General features: G+C 47.6%; 1 protein-coding gene across 1 annotated transcript; it reads left to right on the top strand.

Annotated features, from left to right (window-relative positions):
* The first annotated feature begins 290 nt into the window (after positions 1-290).
* On the top strand, positions 291-19,413 carry LOC134193700 (uncharacterized). Its single transcript, XM_062662538.1, has one exon. It carries the CDS (start codon positions 335-337, stop codon positions 19,205-19,207), a length of 18,873 nt encoding a protein of 6,290 aa, XP_062518522.1. The 5' UTR covers positions 291-334; the 3' UTR covers positions 19,208-19,413.
* The last annotated feature ends 59 nt before the right edge of the window (positions 19,414-19,472 follow it).

The following is a 19,472-nucleotide window of genomic DNA, read 5'->3' as shown; positions in this document are numbered from 1 at the left end:
TGCCATTCGCAGCCTGCAATTTACCAATGACACAACGAGACCCATGCTTTACAACTTTACTCTCGATCTCCGACAAGATGTTCTCGTCTTGACGTTCTCAGAGACTGTCAACGTGGATTCTTTCGATATGACGCGGTTTATGTTGCAGAGCGGTCGACAGGCCGATACGTCCACCGTCTACCCTCTGACGGCTGGTAGCGTGCGTGGCGGTCACAGCCACGTGGTCGATATCGCTTTCGACACTGACGACATTAACAACATCAAAGTTCTTCTCGACCTTGCAACTGCTCGAAACAACACGTATTTGTCGCTCTCTTCCGCGGCTTTGACCGACATGGCTGGAAACAGTTTTATGACGGTCTCACAGTTTGACGCCAAGCTGGTCGACGTCTTTAAGGAAGACACCGTCGATCCTAAATTCTCGGCCTTCGATCTGGACATGAACCAAGGAACAGTGACTCTGCATTTGTCCGAGTCTGTATTCGTAACCACTCTTGTTCCTACGTTTATTAGTGTCTTGAGTAGTGCGTCTAGCTCGACACCAAATCATACACTGACAGGTGGTTCTGTTACGGGAGAGAACGGGCCGACGGCAACGATACGGCTTAGTAAGTTTGACGAAAATGCGATAAAGGCTGATACGAAATTGGCAACTAATGAGAATAACACGTACATGTCCGTCGAATCGTCGGCTGTTCGAGACACCAGCAACGTGAGATCTAATGCTATTCAACCGTTGAACGGTCTACTTGTGCGTGACTACACTAAGGACAAGTCAGCGCCCGAATTGGAGTTTTGGGACTTACGTTTGAGCGCTGGAAATGTTCTTCCTTTGATCATTGTCTTGAGGTTTACGGAAACGGTCAATCTGACGTCTCTGGACGTGTCCCTTATCACTCTTCATTCTGGAAGTAACGGTTCGTCATCAAACCAGTCCTATACTCTGACCGGCGGCAATTTATCTCAGAAAGTTTTCTCTGTCGTTGAAATTGAAGTGACTAGAGACGATTTGGACGGAATAAAGGCTTTGGATCCGCTTCTGTTGTCACGGAATACGTCGTTTCTTTCCGTCAAGGGCGGAGCTGTGTTGGATATGGTTGGTCTTTCACTGGTTGAGATTGCTGAGACGAATGCTACTCAGGTATCTGAATACACTGCTGATTTATCCACACCTGTCTTGGAGTCATACGAACTGGACATGAACAGTGGGACGTTGATTCTTACTTTCTCTGAGATAGTAGTGCTTTCCTCGTTTACTCAAACAAAAATCAAGTTGCAGAGTAGCAGATCGTGTGATTCTGAATTTTATTGGTTAACGGGAGGAAACGCCACCTCGGTCTCTCCATCTACGATCTCCGTGGAGATTGTCACCAGCGATTTTAATGCGATCAAAGCGTTTGACCTCCTCGCTGCAGATGCTGATTCTACGTTTATATCTCTACAGAGAGGTGTCGTGACCGATCCACCAGAAAATGAAGCTGCTGCTATACCTTGCGATCAACCTTTAAGGGTAGCCACTTACGTACCGGATACTACCAGACCACAGCTGCTGTCGTACGACGTCGAGACCAACACGAAAATGATAACCTTCAGGTTCGACGAGAGCGTCAACACGTCGTCGCTCGATCCGACGAAACTCACAGTGCAGAACAAACAAGCGTTACCGTCTGAGTCGTACACTTTAGTAGCTGGAACGACTACGTCCGCCAACGGTCTAGAAATCGTGCTGCAGGTCAACATCACCGACAAGAATGCCATCAAGGCGTTGGGTAACCTATTTACCTCAGAAAACAACACTTATATTAGTTTCTCGCGGGAATTCATCAAAGACATGGCAGGCAACGGCATCGTCGCCATTTCTAGGAACAGAGCTCTCAAGGTTACTAACTTTACTGAAGATCTTTTCCAACCGTATCTTCAGTTCTTCGATGTCGACATGGATAGTGGCATTCTCAACTTACAGTTTGACGAGACCGTCAATGTATCATCCTTGGATACTTCGTTGGTGTGTCTTCGCAGTGCGCCAAACAATTCGTCGTTCTCGCGATGTCTGAGCTCCTGCTCGATGTCTCTGTTGGATCGTGCGCTTGTTCCTTGCGTCTTGCAGCCTGATGATTTGAATTATCTCAAGCGAGTTGGAATCTGTGCTGTTGCCGCGGAGTGTTATCTCTCATTGGCTGATGGCACTGTGTTGGACATGGTGGGGCATCGATTGAGAGAAATTTCTGTGAACAACTCGATGCTAGTTCGGAGGCATACTGCAGATACTACTGGCCCGCAGCTTAGCTCATTCTATTCATTCGACTTATCTGCTGGGACAATCACGCTGCGCTTTTCGGAGACGGTCAATGCTTCGTCTCTTATGGCGAGTGCGATGAGGCTGCAAAGTCTGTTCGAACCTCCATTTGTTGGTGAGAAGACCTTGACAGGAGGCGTCACAAACAGCACCGACGGAACTGAAATTGTCATCCAACTGACTTCCGAGGACGTTGTTGATATCAAGTCTCAGCGTTATCTTTGTACACGCCGAGGCAACTGCTACATAACGCTCACTAAGTCTTTTATTTCTGATATGAAAGGTAACGAAGTTGATGCCGTTACTAACGGACCCCCTGGGAAGATCGCAGAGTTGTTTGTCGTCGACAAGATGCCACCGAATCTCGTGTCTTTCCACCTCGATTTAAACAGCAGCAAACTGAGTCTGACGTTTGATGAAGCTGTGAATGTGGACACACTCGATGCGTCGCAGATCGCAATCCAAATGGCGGATAACACAAACGTCACTACCACACTGACCGGTGGTTCTTCGAGTAGTCCTAACGGAGATGTCGTCCTTGTGGACTTGCTCAAAGTCGACATCGATCGAATCAAAGCTGCAGGATACGCCAGTTCGGCAAACGACACGTATTTAAGTCTATCAAGCGATACAGTACAAGACATGGCTTTCAGTCCTAATAAGGTCAACGCCATTTTGTCAGGCATGGCACTCCAAGCTTTATTATACACGGAAGACAGTATTGCGCCGGTGGTCGATCGTTTTACTTTAGACATGGATGCAGATGAGTTGATTGTGACGTTCTCTGAACCAGTGAGACTATCTAACATTAATGCGACTTTCTTCCAGCTGGACTCAGGAATGGGATCGACATACGGGCTTACTGGAGGCTCAATCGTCACTTCGGATGACAATCCGGGTTCTCTTGTGATAACGGTAAAACTCACAGAGGACGACATTGTGTTTTTGAAGTTGAATAAATCTATTGCTACAACACGCGACGATACCTTGCTCACTGTATTGGGTGATCAGATCTATGACATGGCTGGTAATACTTATCCAACTACATCCATGAAGAAGGTGGAAACCTTCGTGAAGGATGCTACCCCGCCAACTCTTACGAGCTTCTCGATCGATATGAATGTTGGACAATTGAACTTGACGTTTAACGACGTTATTTCTTCCAGCTCGTTTATGTCAACAGCGTTTACAATCCAGGATGCCATGCGTGCAAAGAGCCAATACACACTGAAGTCCTCGACTACTGATAGTCCTGGTGGATACGATCTCGTCGTCGATTTGTCTTTGGAAGACGTATTTGGCATGAAATCGGTATTTGGTTTGGCTAGAGACGTCACCAGTACGTACTTGACAATGAGAGCTACTGCGGTGGACGATCACCTGGGTGTTGACGTCATTGCAGTGACTGACGGCAACGCGTTTAACGTCAGGTCTTACGTCAGCGACACTACCCTCCCAGTTCTTCTCAGATTTGTTCTGGATCTAAACGCGGGTACGCTCAGACTGGAGTTCTCTAAAGCTGTAAATCGTTCCACGTTTGATGCGCAGAAACTTACTCTACAATCGACCTCTAACATTACCGACGGCAGCTGGAGGAAGATCATCGGTGGGTCCATAGCTCAAACGGACGAAGGTCGAACACTGACGCTATCTATGCTTGAAGACGACCTCAATCCTATTAAGAAAGATCTTTCATTTGCGACTAACGTTAACAACACGTATCTTTCACTGCAGCAGGCGGCTGTTCTGGACTTCTTTTCGAACGAGCTGTCTGAAACTCCAAGCGGCGACGCCTTACAGGCCGCCGATTTTATAGCAGATCGAAGCGGTCCTGAACTGAGGATTTTCGAATTAGACATGAATACGGCTGTCTTGACACTGACATTCTCGGAGACGGTCAACGCGTCTAGCGTCCAACCTGACCAGATTACGATTCAAGGGGTTGTTAATGCTTCTCTTCATGACAGCTCAATAAGAACACTGACTACTAGTACACATTCGGAAGAAGACGGCACAGTCATATCGATCTACCTGTCTGACGTGGACGCAAATGCTTTGAAACTCGACCGGTCTCTCGCCGTTAATAGAGGGACATCATTCCTGTCGCTGACTGCTCTAACTGTTCGAGACATGAATGATAACTTGGCGGTCGCTAAGTCTTCTATGGTTGGTCTGCGAGCAAGACGTTTCCGGTTGGACAGGACCGATCCCTCTCTGGTCTCGTTTGAGTTCGATCGAAATGCTGGAACTTTGAAATTGACCTTTACGGAAGTGGTCGACGTCGAGTCTTTCGACTTTTCTCAAATCACCGTTCAAAGGCACAAGAGTAGACAGACAGATTACCATACACTGACAGGTGGAGAAGCGACGGCCCACGGACTGGAGCCGGTTTATACCCTTAAGCTAACAGTCGACGACCAAAACGAAATCAAGAGGATAGACAACATGGCAATGGCTGTTAGCAACACTTACCTGTCTCTTACTACTAATGCAGTTTACGACATGAATAATAATTTCGTGGTACCGTGGCTTGCGAATGACAGTCTCAGAGCATCACGGGTGAGAAACGATACCACTCCACCTCTTGTAGCATCCTTCGATCTCGACATGGACGCTTTCTTGCTAAACATCACGTTCGACGAGGTCGTTCGCACTTCTACGTCGGTGATCGACAAAATTTGGCTGCAGAGTCGTAATGTATCGGGCTCTAGTTATCAACTGAAAGACAGCACACATTCAAGCGCAAACGACGTTTTTGTGACGGTCTCTTTGTCTGTTAATGATGCAAATGCGATCAAGCTTGATAGACAGTTGGCTACAGAAGTTGGAAACTCGTACTTGAATCTGACGTTTGCCGCCATCGAAGACATGACTCAGAATGTCATCAGCGAGAGAGAATCTGCGGTCAGAGTAAGTGTCTTTACACCGGATACGACATCACACCAGCTGAAGTCGTTTAACTTGAGTCTGGACTCGGAACAGCTTACCTTGTCGTTTGACGAAGCGGTCGACGTTGCCACTTTGAATCCCAGCTTTATAACGTTGAGAAATACTGCGGCAGGTATCGTGTCGGAAGACTATAAGCTGACGGACTCAAGCACGTCCATCAGTTCGAATGGTGACAGAGTCGTTGTCGATATCAGTCTTGGTGATCTGAATGCTATCAAAGACTTCACGTCACTCGCTACTTCTATCAACGATACGTTCTTGCAGATTGGCGAAAATGTGATTCGAGATATGAATGGTAACCGAGCTACACCCATTGCTGTCAATTTCCTTCAGGTGTCATCGTTGATCTCGGACACAACTCGGCCACGTCTTCAGCAGTTTGATTTAGATATCAGCAACTTCACTCTTCACATGTTCTTTTCTGAGACTGTCAATATCTCATCTTTTGACGTAGAGAAGGTTACTCTGCAGAACTCGAGAGGTAACCCTAGTGAGCGATACACGCTGACAGCGAACAGCACCGCTACGCGACCGACTTATAGTTCAATCTTAGTTTCTATTGGTCGGACGGACATGAACGAGGTCAAGATTCTTTCTGGTTTAGGGACGTCTTCAGCCAATTCGTTTATATCTATGAGTGACGTAGCTGTGAAAGATATGTCTGGAAACCGACTTGTTACCGTTCCGGTCGATAATTCTCTACAAGTGCGCAACTACACCACAGATTCTATCAGACCCGTTCTGACTTCATTCGACATTGACATGAATGATGGACGCGTGACTTTCCACTTTACAGAAACCGTGAACGTGACTAGTTTCGATTTAACCGATGTGACCGTATTGAGTCGCCCGATGAAGAACGCAACAGTTGAATTCAGCCGTCGTCTGAACGGCGGAACCATTGAAAGCTCGAACGGACCCGATGTCGAAGTGGTAATGTTGCCTGAAGATCTCAATGAAATAACGAGGAGGAGGTTCTGCATGTCGAGTGATAACTGTTATCTTTCCATCACTGCTAATGCTGTGAGAGACATGTTTGCCAACTACATTAACGAAGTCAAGTCACAGTTCGCCATTAGAGTTTCGACACACATGGTCGATAGGAAATCCGCACTTCTTGCTCAGTTCACGTCATTTGATTTGGATAGTGGCATTTTATCTTTGCGCTTTTCTGAGACCATCAATAGTTCTACGGTTCAACCGACCGGTCTGTGGGTGCAGAATTACTTTATGTCTCCCAGAGCTCGTGTGTATCTGTCTGGAGGCACTGTTATCAGCAACGATTCCACTCTTGTTACAATTCAATTGACTAACCAAGATCTCAATGCGATAAAATTGAGGACGTCTCTTTGTACGGACGAAACGAATTGCTACGTTCGTTTGACGCCGGACTTTGCCGAAGATATGGCGGGAAACAACATCGAGGCTCTGAACGTGACGGCCTTCGACTCTCATCACTTGCCATTAGTTTTCACTGACGATATCACCAGTCCTCAAGTCGTTGCTTTTGACATCGACATGAATGCAGAAACCGTGACACTGTCGTTTGACGAGACGGTCCAGGTGGTCACCACAGAGCCTACATCTATCACAATCCAAAACGCGTTGAATGCGACCGAGAGCAGAACGTTGGAGTCTAGCGTTAGAACCACGACAGCAGACGGAACCGAACTAGAAATATCGTTCTCACTAGCAGATCTGACGTTCATTAAATCGTTGACGTCTTTGGCGACAAACTTGAACGATACCTACATTACTTACACCAACAAGTTGATCAAAGACATGAAAGGTAACGAGATTGCAGTTAGACGGAACGGTGTGAACGCCCTCGAAGCAATCGGCTATGTTGAAGACAAGATAGAGCCGACAGTCGAATCATTCTCTGAACTGGACATGAACTTGGGACTGCTGTCCCTCTCTTTCTCTGAGCCAATTGACATCGAGTCGTCTATTCTATTTGATGATATCAGACTGCAACGCACCGGTTTAGGTAACGGCACGTTTTACAATCTGACGGGCGGGGAACCGGCTTACGGAGCGACGGACAAGACGGTCGTCGAGCTGACATTGACAGCTGCCGACGTGAGAGAAATAAAACTGAAAACTGATCTTGCAACGAGACGGGAGGACACGTTCGTCGGAGTAGGCTACGGAACATTTGTTGATATGACGGGAAATAGAGTGAGACCCGTGAACGTATCCAGTGGTCTTGCGGCTGTGAATTACATCAAGGACTCTACGTCGCCTAACCTTTTGACCTTCAACTTTGACGTCGATTCTGGTGTGTTGACATTAGTTTTTGACGACGTTGTGCTCAGTTCGTCTTTTGATCCTACGGGAATTACATTGCAAAACTCTCGACTCGGATCTGACGCTTCTAACAAGTACACTCTCACCAGTGGAGTGTCCAACAGTCCGAACGGATACGAGATTGTCTTGAATATTACTTTCAATGACTTGAATGAGATCAAGAGGAGAGACGGATTGACGACAAGTCGAGACACGACTTTCCTGACGCTAAGATCGGAGACCATCGAGGACGTCGCATTCGTTCCCGTCACATCAATAGTTACGGATCGCGGTCAGCAGGTCGTCAACTTCACTGCTGATACGACAATTCCCTACATCGAGCGATTTAGCGTCGATCTGACGGAGGAAGTCGTTAAGCTACGTTTCTCGGAAATGGTTGATATCAAGTCACTTGATGCGACGCAGATAACATTGCAGGATTCCAGAAACCGGACGTCAAACACTGTCAAGTTTACCCTTACTGGAGGCACACCAACGCCAAATGTTTCCGCGGTAGAATTCTCTCTGTACTTCACTCAAAAGGATCTGAACTCTATAAAGGCCCTTACCCGGCTAGGTACGGAGAAAACCGACAGCTTTATTGTGGTAACTTCATCCACCATACGGGACATGAATGGCAACCCTGTGAGAGAAATCACCAGCGAGGACGCCTTGCAGGCGGTCGATCATACGGACGATTTCACGTTGCCTGAAATAGTTTCCTACGATCTAGACATGGACGAAGGAATCCTGCTGTTTACGTTTTCGGAGACGGTCAATACGTCGTCTCTGATTACGTCACGTATTTCGATACAAAACGCAGTCACGCGGTCTGCATGGTACACTCTCACCGGTGGTGGCGTCACGCTCAGAGACAGCACCAAGATCAACGTTACTATGACGGTATCGGACCTCAATGAGATCAAGAGTAGGCCTGCGTTAGCTGTTAGTAACTTGACGACGTACTTAGCCGTCATGACGGGAATGGTTAAGGACATGACGGGCAACAGCATCGCCGCTCTAGCAAACGGGGTTAATCCACAAAGAGTGGCCACGTTCACACCGGACACCACAGTCCCCGATCTAGTCTGCTTTGACCTAGACTTGACACAGGATACATTAACTCTTCGATTCAATGAAACTGTGAATGGCGATTCAGTGAACATGACGCAAGTGACGTTGCATAGCAACGAAGCGTCGGCGATCGCCGAGTACACGTTTACAAACGGCACTGTGACAAGCGGTCATTCGACCGATCTAGTCATCCGACTTACTACTGTCGACGTGAATGCCGTGAAGGCGGAGAGATCGCTTGCCACGAGGAGAAACAATACGTTTTTGTCTCTCACCAGGTTTGGTTTGACTGACATGAACGCCAATCGCATTTCTGCTCTGTCTCCAACTGCAGCCTATTCAGTTTGTGCGTTCACGCATGATTCCAAGGAACCCGAGTTGGTCGACTTCGATCTGGACATGGATGCCAACACGATGACCTTAAGATTCTCCGAGTCTGTTAACGTCGCAAGCCTCGACATGACGAGAGTCACACTTGGTAACGGCGGGTCGACTCAGTATACGTTCACTGGCGGTTCCAGTCTGTCGGATAATGGTCCGACGGTTGTTGTAAACCTAACCGTCGTTGATCTGAACGAAATCAAGGATCTAACTGCACTCGCTGTGGATGCCAGTACGACCTATCTGAGTATGCTTGTTGGCGCTGTTAAGGACATGAACGATAACGAATTGCTTCTTACGTCTGGAAAACTAGTGACACGATACACTGTCGACAGGGTACCACCTGCTCTTGTTGAGTTCAATATGACGATGAGAGGCGGTGTGCCACCACTAGTTTTTATACTCACTTTTTCGGAAACTGTTTACGCTAGCTCTCTTTCTCCTACGGAGTTAACGCTGATGATTGCCGCCAATTCGACGTCTCTACGTGAAGTCTACACTTTGACGGGAGGAAACGTGTCGACCGAGAACTCGACTGTCGTCGAGCTTGTGGCGTTGGACGACGACCGACAGGGTATTAAGACTTTGCCTCCGCTCGGTCAGACGGTGGCTAACAGCTTTCTGTCTATCACTAGCGACGCTATGAGAGACATGGCTGGAAATGCTGTGACTCGTCTGTCGCGATCTTTTGGACAACAAGTGAAATACCACACTGCTGATCTTACGCCACCCGTTCTCAACTTTTTCGATCTAGATATGGACAGTGGAGAATTGTTTTTGACTTTCTCCGAGGACGTCATACTTCAGACTTTCATTTCCACAAGACTAACTCTTCAATCCCTGAACTCTTCTGGCACAACGTTCAAGTTTACGGGTGGAGAGTACAAGCTTTCTTCTCCAAGTGTGGTGGTTCTTACTCTGCTTGCGAGGGACTTGAATGAGATCAAGAGGCTTTCGGACTTGGCAATCAGTAAGGAAACTACATATCTATATATGCAGAAAGATACTATCCGGGACTTGGCCAACAACGAAGTCTCTCCGATTAACACCAGCGATGCTCAATGGGTAAAAACATACACTCCGGATACGACGAGAACGACCCTGTTGACATTTGATATAGATATGAACAGCAAGGTGATCACCCTGGAGTTCGACGAGACCGTCAACGCGACGTCATTTCAACCGCAGTTTCTCACCATCCAAAATCACAGAACTCAACCGACAGAGTTTTACACTCTTACGGGCGGCAGCACGAACTCGAGCGACGGCACAGTCATCCGATTCACTGTGACCTTCCAAGATAAGAACGAGATCAAGGCACGTGCTGAGACTGCTACCGAACCTTCGAATACGTACCTGTCGACGACCACACAGTCTATACGAGACATGGCCGGTAACACCGTGAGGCTCATCCGCATGCGCGCCGCCTTGGCAGTGAGAGTCTACGTTGCCGATGCTTATCGACCTAACCTCTTGACGTTCGACGTAGACATGGACGCTGGTCTGTTGATACTTCACTTTGACGAGACGGTCAATATTACAACGCTGAGGGAGACCGCATTTACTCTGCAAGATAATGCCACCACAGACAAGATCAATCACACTCTGACGACAAGTTTGACGAGTGATGACGACACTGCTGACGTCACCATCGTGTTTTCCGCCGCCGACTTGAACGAAATAACTCGCAAGCAATTCTGCATTAGCAACAACACGTGCTATTTGACTTTCGAAGATGCCGCCGTTTTCGATATGGTCGATCGCGCGATCGACGGTATCCCAGATGGGCACGGCGTTCAGGTGTCGGAATACACTCCGGACACGTCGTCGCCGTCACTGTCCGAATTCACGAGCATCAACTTAGAGACAGGAGTGATCGTTCTTACCTTCAATGAAACGGTGAACATTACGTCATTGCAGTACACCTCTCTGACATTACAGAGTCTATTCGAAGATCCGCTCTCGAACCTGACTTTGTCGGGAGGTGAGACTCTAGTAACTGAGGATACAACTACTGTTGCGTTCAAGATGGTGTATGACGACTTAGTGAAACTGAAAACAGATCACGAACTGTGTACTCGTAGAGGCACATGTTACGTCACACTCACAGGCGCGTTGGTAAGGGACATGAGAAACAACAAGGCAGACCCCATCAGGCAAGGCTTCCCTGGTACCATCGTTAAGAACTTTTACAAAGACAAGACGGCACCCATACTGGAAACCTACGATCTTGATATGAACACTAACGAGCTCTCGCTAACCTTCACTGAGCCCGTCAACGCAGCCAAGTTTGATGCAACGCAGATTACACTGCAGGGAGAACCCAATGTCACTGATGAGAAACTGGAGTACACGCTGTCGTCCGCATCCTCGACGACGAGTCCAAACGGGAGGTTTATTGTCATCACTCTATCACCGAGCGATGTTAACGCCATCAAAGCGAGATCGTTTGCCAAGAGCCGGAATGATACTTACATCAGACTGACCGAGACTGTTATCGAAGATATGGCTTACACACCTAATCTTGTGCAACCTGTTGTGAACGGACAGGCGGTGCGCGTGATTGGGTACACACTCGACATGACCGCTCCCGAACTGTCGTGCTACCAGTTGAATTTGGATAAATCTCAATTAATTTTGACGTTTAATGAGCCTGTTATCGATACAAGTCTCGTCTGCGATCGAGTCCACCTTCACTCTCATTCAACGTCAGGACAAGGTGCTGACCTGACTCTTACAGACTGCCAGGTGGTCGCCCACACTGACAACTACGGCACGAGCATCGTCACCATCGATCTCTCGCGACGCGACGTCACTACCATCAAGACGGACTCCACATTCGGCTCGCAGGTCAACAATACTTATTTATCAATCGATATCGATGCCGTCAACGACACGAGCATGGTCGGAGTCGTTAATGCGTCTCGAGTGCAGACTTGCGAACACCGCGACGACTTAAATCGGCCGTCGTTGACGAAGTTCAATCTCGACATCGAAAACGGTTTTCTCAATCTTACCTTTGACGATGTCGTCGTGGCGTCGACACTTAAAGCGTCTGCGTTTACGATACAAAACGCTCTTACAGCTAGTCTGTCTGTAACATTGAGCGACGCGAGTAGAACGAGCAGCCCCGACGGATACGCAATTTCTATCGCACTCTCGCATGAGGACTTGTTCAGGATCAAGTCGGTCTACGGTTTAGCGACGGGAGTCGAGAATACTTATCTCACGTTGTCGGCGTCGGCAGTTGACGATCACGCCGGTTTCGACGTCACTCCGATCACCGACGGAAAAGCCAAGAAAGTTTCAGTGTTTGTCCAGGATACGACCGAACCGCGTCTCGTCAGCTTTGATCTGGATATGGATCGCGGACTTGTGACGCTGAGCTTCTCTGATACAGTCAATACAACGACATTCGTTCCCCAGTGGATCACCCTGCATGGCAACAACAGCGGGACTTCACTAAACGCGTCGTTTTCAATAACGGGTGGAAATGTGGAACGGTCGGAGGACGGTACGGCCATTCTTTTGTTTTTCAGCGTCGAAGATCTGAATGAGGTTAAAAGGAACACTCGAATTGCTACCTCAAGCGACACCAGTTATTTATCCATTCGAAACGCTACAATACAGGATCTGGCTCGAAACGATTTGATTGGAATTTCTGCATCTGACGTTATACAAGTTAGTCAATTTACCAACGACAGCACCAGTCCGGAACTCCTTCATTTCGATGTCGACATGGACGCTCGCACACTGACTTTGGAGTTTTTGGAGACCGTTAGGGCTTCTACTATTACTCCTTCGGCCGTGACGATTCAGAGTGTACGAAATGCGACGATGGTGACGCCACTTAGTCATACCTTGGAAGGCGGAAGAGGATCAGTAGCTGACAGCACAATCGTGGTGCTCTATTTGTCGGACGAAGACGTGAATGCTCTGAATAGAATTCGTGGTCTTGCGACTTCTATGTGGGACTCTTACTTGGTCGTTACCAGCACTATGATTGCAGACATGAATGATAACTTCGTGGAGCCAATCGAGTCCACAAGTGGACTGCGTGTGAGAATGTTCACTCAGGATGTGACCAGACCCAGTCTTGTCTCGTTCGATCTCAATATGGACAGCGGGAATTTGACCATGACATTTGATGAGGTCATCAACGCTCGTAGGTTTTTGCCAACAGAGATAACACTCCACGAGGCAACGAACAGAACGAATTCAACCACGTTAACCATCACAGGAGGTACGACGTCAGTGAAGGATGACACCGTGATCGACCTTGCTTTCTCCATCGATGATCTGAACGAGCTGAAACGACTAGAGCATCTTGCCATTGATGTCAACAGTTCCTACTTGACGCTGACTTCTCTTGCAGCCGAAGACATGAACGGAAATCAAATTCACGCGATAAATGTTTCGGAAATAGTGCGGGTTGCTACTTTTACCAGCGACACCACAGAACCAGTTCTTGTCACTTTCTCTTTGGATATCGACAGTGGTGTGGTGACATTGGTGTTTGATGAAACAGTCAGAGCGTCTACCTTCGTAATCGGACGCGTTCTTCTGCTGAATTCTTCGTCTGGTAGTAGCAGCAGCGTATACCGTCTCAACACCAGTAGCTCTTCAGTAGAAGATTCGACTACCGTAGTAATATCTTTGTCCGCCGATGATCAAAACGCCATCAAATTGAATCGCGCATTAGCGACGGACGCGAATCAAACGTACATACTTTTGGAGGCTGTCACCGTGGAGGACATGAATAGAAACAGTCTTGTCGCCATGACGACAGCTTCAAGGGTTGTGACGTACACCGCCGACTTGACTCCGCCACGTCTTTCAAGTTACGTCTTCGACTTGAACTTTGGACAAGTGACGTTAACTTTTAATGAGGCAGTTGACAGTGAGTCTCTCAAGGCTTCGACTCTTACTATTCAATCAACTGTAGACACTAACGTATCGACGCTGTCTTACACTTTAACCAGCAGCAGCGGTACCGCAACTGCTAACGGTGTCGTGCTTGTGTTGGACATATCTGAGTCAGACTTGAACGAAATCAAGAAGAGATCATCTTTAGCTATCGGAACAAACAGCACGTACGTATCGTATTCGTCTGACTTTGTGAGCGATATGGCTTATCATAAAATCGTCGAGGAGTCGTCTGGGAAACAGACCGCCATTTTTGTGAATGACGTCACACCTCCGGAGCTTAGATTGTTTGAACTTGACTTGCAGAATGGAACTCTGTTGTTGTCTTTCACGGAAACCGTAAACGTCAGCTCGCTTAACATCGAGAAACTGACACTGCAGAATGAGGCTTCAGATCCACCGTCGACGTCTTATGATCTGACTAGTGGGTCGTACAGCTTGGAAGACGGTCCGAGAATTGTCATCACTTTGTCTGACGTTGACTTAAATTCTATCAAAGCTGACGATGTGTTGGCCGTAGGCATCAACTCGACGTATCTGGTTGCTACCATGGAAACGATAAGCGACATGAGTGGGAACGCTCTTAAAGCCATTGTATCAAGCGAGGCTCAGAAAGTTGTTCGATTCGTTGAAGACAGAGTTAGACCAACGCTGGTGTCGTTCGATCTAGATATGGACACTGGAACATTAACAATGAAATTCTCTGAGAGCATGGAGGCTTTCTCTCTCCGAGTCACTCAATTGTGGCTGAGAGACACAGACGTGAATGCCAGCAGTGTGCATCGTCTGACCGGGTCGGTGTCCGATTCTTGGAATTACACCTCTGTGACAGTTCAACTCGTGGCGTCAGATCTCAACATTATTAAACTCAATAGACGACTGGCTACTGGATATGGCAACACGTTCTTGGCGTTTAATGCAACAACCGTCAGTGACAAGAACGGCAATCAAGTGATGGAGCTATCTGGTGATCGTGCCCTTAACGTTTCACTCTTCACTCCGGATACGACTCCGCCTACTGTTACAAACTTCGATCTCGACATGGATCATCCTCAAGAACTCGATCTTACGTTCGACGAACCGGTCGATAGCACGACAATCAACCTGACGCGAATCACGTTGCAGTCGGGCGAGTCCTCACCTGCATCCGAGAGCTACTCGTTGACAGGCGGTACCGTTCTGTCGAACGATTCGACCATCATCAAGGTTGCCATTTCGTTTATGGATGCAACGAACATTCAGGCTATTAGAGCGTTGGCCACAGAAAAATCAAACACATATCTAGCGATCCTAGAATCTGCTGTGATGGATATGAATTACAATGGAATTGTTGCCGTGGGTAATGGTAGTGTTATCGGAGCCGGCGATTTTGTGACAGACAGTACTGAACCATATCTTGATGCTTTCACACTGGACATGAATATCGGACGATTGACTTTGACGTTTTCCGAGACGGTCGACGTTGGTAGCTTCGACGAGACGAAGTTGAATTTCCAGAGAAGACCGGGCAGTCTGACGATCGTCCCGGCTCTGAACTTGGGACCGGGAATGAAGAGTGCTCGAGATTCATACATCATACACTTCGATCTGTCGAAGTCAGATCTCGACTTATTGAAGGAAAAAGCCATCGACGACCTTGCCACTGCAATCAATACAACCTATATTAGTTTTGTTGATCCGAACACTGTTGTAGACATGGTGGGAAATACCGTTGTGACCGTCTTGACGGATACCGCCAAGGTTGCCGATGTTTATATCCGGGACTCTACTCCAGTCAAGCTACTCGACTTCAACTTCGACATGTCTGATGAGGGTATTCTTTTGTTGACATTCTCTGAGACGGTAGACGTGACGACGCTCAATGCTACTGCGTTTGAGTTCCGTAATTCTCGACTTGAAGCGAACGCCACAAGTCAAGTGTCTCTCACGTCTGTCGAGGCTTTGAATACTAATGCTGTTGTTGTTCGAGTGAAAGTATCTGAGGACGACATGAACGTTGTGAAGAGACACGTGGATCTAGCAACGTCGACTGTTGATACCTATCTCTTCCTTTACAGCGAGGCGATCAATGACATGGCAGGAAATCTGGTTTCAGGAGGGAATGGATCTGCAATTGCAGTAACCAACTACACTGCTGATGTTACCCGCCCTCTTCTGACGTCATTCGGTCTCGACATGGATTCGAGTGTCTTTTCGTTGACATTTTCGGAGACGGTGAATTCTAGTTCTCTGTATATTCCAGGCATTCAACTCCAACCGAACTCCGATGCTAATCACTCGCTTTATAGACTGACCGAAGGTGTCGGACCAACATCGGACTATCACATTCTCGACATCAACATATCCGTGACGGACCTGAACGAGATCAAGAAACTAACCCGTCTTGCTACTAGTCCAACCAATACATATGTTTCAATCACGAACTTGACGGTTCAAGACATGGTAGGCCTTCCTGTCCGTCCATTGTCACGTGACTCAGCACTGATTGTAACTAATTCGGAGTACGTTCGAGATCGTACCGCGCCGATTTTTGAGAGATTCTCTTTGGACGTCGACGCCGGTACTCTGGAAGTAACATTTGACGAAACGGTGGCCGTTTCTTCCTTGGGTCTTACCACAAAACACGTGACTTTTATGTCCGATATCAATGGTACGCAGCAATACACACTATCCGGCGGTAGTCTATTGACCACCGACGCGCCAGTGGTGCGATTGCGTTTGGCTAAGATAGATCTGGACGCGTTGAAGTTGGACACAAACCTTGCCACGACGTCGATGAACACGTATCTGAGGCTCAAGGACGGAGGCGTGACAGACATGAGTGATAACTCCGTGAGAGCAACGACGCACACCGTGAGTGTCCATACTCCTGACACCACATCTCCCATGCTCGTCACATTTTCGATGGATCTCGACTTGGGCGTCCTCTATCTCAACTTCGACGAACCCGTCGACGTCGACACTCTTTTATTTGACAATATAACGCTACAGTCCAGTTCTTCCGGTGGCTTTAATTACACCCTGACCGGCGGATCAACCAATAATAACGCCAGTGGGTTGAAAATGGACGTGCAACTGACGACCGTCGACTTGAACGAAATTAAGAAGAACAGCATGTTGTTTGTCGACGAAAACTCGACGTACATCAGTTTTCCGTCGACGACAGTTCGCGACATGGTAGGCAACTACGTCCGTGAGATCAACGATTCGTCGGCAACAAGATCATCTCTCTTTGTCTCCGACACGACAAGCCCGCGTGTCTTAGCGTTCGATTTGGATATGAACGTCGGGGCATTGACCATGAGATTTAGCGAAACCGTCGACGTCTCCTCGATCGACGTCACTGGCATTACCCTCCAGGTTTCATCCGACGTCGACTCGCCGACCGATCAATACACTCTCGTCGACCGGCGGCTGACGGCAAACGTCGACGGCACCGAGCTCACACTCAATATCAGTCTCGACGACCTGAACAACGTGAAGGCGCGAGGAATCGGACTGTCGAACGCGCGGACGTGGATGCTTTTGAGTAACACGTCGATTGTCGATATGAACGGGCGGTACGTCGTTCCGCGCCTCGACGGCATCAACGCCGTCGGCGTCGACAACTACACGACGGACACGACTCGACCGACGCTCGACTCGTTTAATATTAACTTCAGCGAGGAGACTATCACATTGAGCTTCTCAGAGACCGTCGATGCGAGCAGTATCAACGTCACTCTGTTTACTATTTTGTCTGACGGAAATTCGTCGATCGCATTTACGTTGACGGAAACGAGCGAAGCGAGTCAATTTGACCGTCCGGTTATTGTGATCACGATGAGCGAGGAAGATCTTAATGAGCTGAAAAAGCAACCGCAACTCGCTGTATCCAAGGAAACGACTAGACTGTCTATTACTGCTGATAGTGTCACGGACGTGTTTGGTAACAACATAATTGAAATACCACAATCTTTCCCCCTGACGGTCGCCAACTATTCTTTCGATACCGTTCGTCCAGTTCTCGAGTCGTTCAATCTGGATATGAACTTGGGATACCTGACGATCTATTTCTCGGAAACCGTCAACGTTACATCTCTAGATATGACCGAGATACAGTTGCTGTCCAACGCGACCGACGAGGACACAGTGACGTTCACCTTTACTGGCGGCGATCCTGGACTTGTGGACTCGTCCGTCGTGACCGTGGAGATACTCGACGTCGACTTGAACGAGATCAAGAGACTAACACAGTTGGCGACACCCGACGGTAATACAACGGCCAACACTTTCTTATCACTTAGTGCGTTTGCCATTCGAGATATGAATGATCAACCGGTAGAAGAGATCATTCCTGCAGCAGCATTGTCTGTTGACGTCTACACTCAAGACTCGATTTTACCCAAATTGGTGAGTTTCGCGTTGGATCTCGACACTGGGGTGATTGATATGCAATTCAGTGAAACCGTGAATGCGTCTTCGTTCGATGTCACTCACATTACTATTCGCAACGATGAATTCAACGCTTCGGAATGGGTGTCGTTAACATCCGGGACTCTCCAAGGTAGTGACGCTACCTCGTTACGGGTGAATATGTCTGTGACTGATTTGAACGAGCTGAAACGTTTGACGGGATTGGCAACGTCGCAGGCGAACACGTTTATTTCGGCCACTCAGCTGGCTGTGTCGGACATGAATGGAAACTTGTTGATCGAGAGACTCATCAACAACTCACTTCAGACTGAATTGTTTACTTCTGATCGAACTCGTCCCTACTTGGTGTCTTACGACTTAGACATGAACGGATCTAATATGACTCTTACGTTTTCGGAGACCGTCAATAGTTCGTCTTTCCGGGCATTCGCGTTTACGTTCCAGAACGGTCGTAGCGTTATCCCGGATGTAACCAATTCGTATACTCTGACTGCGAGCTCGACACTGCAAGAGACAGGTGACGATACTGTCTTAATTGTGAAGATATCTACAGACGACGTGAACAATCTCAAGAAATGCCCGCGTTTGGCCACGTCTGCGAACACAACGTATTTGAGTTGGAGCCAGGTGGGTATCCGGGACATGGACGGCAACACGTTAATACCCAGAGATGTGAATAACGGACTCAGAGTTAATGATTATATTCAAGACTGTACGCGACCGCGTCTCGTTGGCTTCGATGTGGATATGAACACTGGCCAGTTGACGTTACGGTTTAGTGAAGCGGTCAATAGAACGACGCTCGGATTGGACAAGTTCAGCGTGCAGGAATCTGCGAGTCCGTCGAACGTCACACATCGACTAGAAGAGAACTAGAGACTTATTTACCAAGACTTGATTGGACCGTCTATTAATTGATATATAGTTAGTCTTTTTATTCTGATTTCTGAATGGAACGATTACTTACTTGCATTTTTCTGATTGTATTTCTGTAATTTTCTGATTTTGGTAGTCTTGATAATCTTGCAAATGTATTTTTGTACTTTGTCTGAAATATATTATCATCAGTATTATTATTTTTAGATGTTGGCGACTGGGTTTGCACTGATGCTAGCACAACGTCGATTGAATCGTCGTTTAC

Source organism: Corticium candelabrum, chromosome 18 (genome assembly GCF_963422355.1).
Source record: "Corticium candelabrum chromosome 18, ooCorCand1.1, whole genome shotgun sequence".
Classification (NCBI taxonomy): Eukaryota; Metazoa; Porifera; class Homoscleromorpha; order Homosclerophorida; family Plakinidae; genus Corticium; species Corticium candelabrum.
This window is presented reverse-complemented; position numbering and strand designations above follow the sequence as displayed.